General features: G+C 41.4%; 1 protein-coding gene across 1 annotated transcript in view; it reads right to left on the bottom strand.

The window, feature by feature from the left end:
* Positions 1–1,331: 1,331 nt before the first annotated feature.
* The window catches only part of c11h1orf52 (chromosome 11 C1orf52 homolog), a 6,410-nt gene continuing 3,600 nt past the window's right edge, over positions 1,332–4,141 (bottom strand). The window contains exon 3 of the mRNA XM_043700071.1: positions 1,332–2,657. Coding sequence (XP_043556006.1) covers positions 2,497–2,657 — 161 coding nt within the window. The 3' untranslated portion in view covers positions 1,332–2,496. The remainder of the gene's footprint in view (positions 2,658–4,141) is intronic.

Raw genomic sequence — 4,141 nt, 5'->3', positions numbered from 1 at the left:
CCAAAATGTTGATTTTCCTGCTCCTCGGATGCTGTGTTTTTCCAGCATCACTTTAACCTTGACTATATTCCCCGGAGTTTAGACGAATGAGATATTGAATTTAAACGTATATTTCCTCAGGGACTTAGAAAGGTAGTTGCTGAGAAAATGTTTCTCTTGGTTGGAGATTTTCAAACAGAGTCTCAGTATCAGAAGAAGAGGTCAGCCATACGAAAGGAGGAGACATTTCTTTACTCAGGTTTCTCAATTGATAGAATTCTTTAGCCCCACGTTTTAAAAGCTTTGTCATTAAGTACATCTGAGACTGAGCAATGGGAATCAAGTGATGTGGAGATAATACAGGAAAGACTGAGGTAAGGCAGATGGTCAGTCTTGACCTATTTAATTGCACAGACAGGCTCAAAGCCAAATGGTCAATTTTGTTCCAATTTGTCATGTTATGACCTGCATTGAGAATTTCTAAATTCATTTCCTGCAGTATCCTAATGACAGATTTTGTTTCTACAGCTAATTTCATCAATAAGTTCAAATGTTTAAGAGTCAATAACTTGAATAGTTTTTAAACAAATGTAAGGCATGGTGGCAGTATGGTTAGCACTGCTGCCTCACAGCGCCAGAGACCCGGGTTCAATTCCCACCTCAGGTGACTGTGGGTGGAGTTTGCACATTCTCCCGTACCTGCGTGGGTTTCCTCCGGGTGCTCCGGTTTCCTCCCACAGTCCAAAAATGTACAGGTCAGGTGAATTGGCTATGCTAAATTGCCCGTAGTGTTAGGTGAAGGGGTAAATGTAGGAGAATGGGTCTGGGTGGGTTACGCTTCGGCGGGTCAGTGTGGACTTGTTGGGCCGAAGGGCCTGTTTCCACACTGTAAGTAATCTAATCTAATCTAAAGACGGAGCCCTTACCTTCCTTGTACTAATGGACCAATCATAGTAAACATGCAAATTCCATGAGTCCACAATAAAATAAATTAGGTCACACACTGGATAGCAATGCAGACACCTGGAGTTTGTACTAAGGTATACTAACCTTTAAGTCTCTGCTCAACCAATTCTGTCACAGCTAAAACTGGTTGTTTAAAGGATGGTACAAACAGGGTTTGATCTAGTTTTTAATTCAGATTGCAAGCTTCATCTCTTTAGAAGTTTCTCCACTATCCTTGTTGACCTGTGGTTTTTTACACCTGATTATTTTAAATGTAAATACTGCTATATTCATGTGATACAACTCTCACTCAAGGTTGTCTCATTTAAAGGAATACAGTTCAAATCTATTCCTGCTGCCTGCCTCATGTGAGCTGCTGTTCCTCCTGCCAACCCATGACAAATCTCTGCTGTTTGCGTCAACTTTATTGCAATGTCATTTTAATATTAGCTTGAAAAACAACAGCACAGAATGGAGGGCTAAATTACTGCCCAATCCTTTCTCAACTTAAGCCATTAGAGGTAGAAGGAATGTGTCTAATTAAAGTCAACATGCCCATATGTACAAATGACAAGCTTCTTTAGTTGCATTCCATTTTCCTGAAGTTTGGAATCATAGCTTCTATAACTAAGAACATGAAGTAATTCAAATTAGAAAACATCACAGCACAGAAACAGGCCATTCCGCCCAATGGGCTGTACTGTTCTTTAGGCTCCACATGTGCTTTCGCCCCTCTTCAACGAATCCCATCAGAATATTCTTCTGTTCCTTTGTCCGTCATCAGTTTAATCCAGCTTTAAATCCTTCGATACTGTTCAATGTGGGTGTGAGCTCTGCTCACAAGTAAAGATGATTCTCCTGAATTCCCCATTGGATTTATTAGGGACTATTTTACATCTATGAAGTCCAGTCTTCACTGTACATATCATATACACCCTGGTCACATCATCCTATTCAGGACAGAATTTACCTGTAATCACAGACATGTGACTTTCAATGCTATGTGTGACTGAATAATTAGACTAACAAGAGGATACTACAGCCAGAACAATAAGAATACAAGTCTGTGTAGACTGTGCTAAGATTTTTTACATTGTGTTCAGTAATTAGAGGTGTTGTAAAAATATCTGGAATTGGGAACAAACTAAACTGGCTTCACAACATTCGAGCCATCTGTACAGACACCAGTTGGACTGCTACACAGGCAATACTAGAACACTGGCAAAGTTTCTACCTAAATCAACACTGCAAGTGTATATCAAAGCTGCGCGACATCAAAGTGTCAACCTAAAGTTCCTTCTCAGTTTAAAAGAAATTGTATCAAGTCCATACTGAAAAGTCAGCACTCTTGAACCAATGTCCTGCTGCTTTCTGTTGGCACAGTGCCAAGGTTTGCCTCCTGTTTATTTGAAAAGGACGAGTGAACAATATAGACAGCTTTCCCACTGCATAATCCACACAGCAATCACGATCGGTTTTGCTCCTGCATCTTTAATCCACAATGCTTGTCTTCAGGCTGAGTAAGGTAAACCCGCCAGAGAAGGGAGGGGACTTGTCCAGGTAGCCTTGCCTTCAATCTTTTAAGGAAAACTCCTGCCTGAGAATGCGCTTTTCCTCTTCAACAAAACTTTTCTCCCTGTTGGCTTGTCCCTGATTTCGTTTACGTTTCTCCTTCTGCTGAAATGTTTCAATCTTGCGTTTCTTTGCAGACACGTCATCCCCATCATCTTCATCTGAAAAGGAGAAAAATATTCACCAACATAAATACGGTTTGATATCTTATGATCGTACAAAACCAACTACAGTAGGTTTCACTGTTGCAGTTAGAAGTGGCCTGACTTGTCCTAAGTAGTAATATAGAGGGAGACAAACAGAACAGGCAATACCATGCATGCATATCCGAGAGCATTCATCACAGGCAAGGTACAACCTCCATCAAATTTCTGTACTTTCATTTAGGTGCCAGCAAGAACCCAAAACAAGTAGGAAAATAGTGCTGAGAACAATTACATTCACGTTTTTGGAATTTAGCTTCAATGGAAACAAACTGCTGAGTGATCCTGAGATAGATTGGAAAGAGGCTGACAGTAATGTTTCGACGCCCCGTTCTGAATGAACCAGATTATGCCATGCAATAATACAAACTTCCCTCAAGACCATCTTTTCCACACAAACTCCATTAATTACCACAGCATGGTTGACTCCACGTTAACAGAATATGATCAATCCTGCAAAAGCTCCAGCAAATAATTTGGAAAGCTGATAATTGAATAATGGATACAATTGTAATCTTTATGGTTTTAAAAAAATAAATTGAAAAATCACAAAAAAGAATTTTCAGGCTGTCTTTTAACTTGAAAGTCCACAGTGAGCAGCTTTCAGGGATTTGTAAGACAGCTTCAAGGTGGAACAGAGAGGCCTGGCAGCAACAAATCAGAGGCTAAAGTCTAACAGGCACAATCCGGAAAACAGGAACCTTCCAGTACCAAAGATCTTCTGTATAATGAACTGGCCAGTGTCATGATCTCCTGGGTGTCTACCCCTACTTCGAGGATGACTGTAGGTGAGATATGAAGATGGCAGGCTCTGACACACTCACCTGGGAGACAGTCACTGATGGCTCTGACACCCGGAGGCTGACTGTTTGGACAGCCATTGGACAAGGTGAGCACAAACAAAAGGCTCAGCTGGCCACGAAGAGGGCCCATAGAAAACAAAGGCTAGTTTCTTCCTATCAACTCTACTTATTTTATTTTTATTTTAATTATCTCTATTAAATCAGCCTACAACGTTCCAAGAAAAGAATCCAAATTATCCAATCTTTCCTCGATGCTCACATTCTCCATCCCTGGCCACATTCTTGTAAATCTCTTCTGCCTTTTCTATGCATGATCACATCTTGCTGCAAGTCGGTTAGCTGATCTGTAAAACTTTGTCGGTTACGTAGAGCAGTGGATCTTCCGTCATTACACCGGCACCACTCCCCACCTCTTCCTCCGCTACATTGATGACTGCATTGGCGCCACCTCATGCTCCCGCAAGAAGGTTGAGCAATTCGTCAACTTCACCAACACATTCCACCCCGATCTTAAATTTACCTGGACCATCTCTGACACCTCCCTCCCCTTCCTGGACCTCTCCATCTCCATTAATGACGACCGACTTGACACTGACATTTTTTACAAAGCCACCGACTCCCACAGCTACCTGGATTACA

Source organism: Chiloscyllium plagiosum, chromosome 11 (assembly GCF_004010195.1).
Source record: "Chiloscyllium plagiosum isolate BGI_BamShark_2017 chromosome 11, ASM401019v2, whole genome shotgun sequence".
Classification (NCBI taxonomy): Eukaryota; Metazoa; Chordata; class Chondrichthyes; order Orectolobiformes; family Hemiscylliidae; genus Chiloscyllium; species Chiloscyllium plagiosum.
This window is presented reverse-complemented; position numbering and strand designations above follow the sequence as displayed.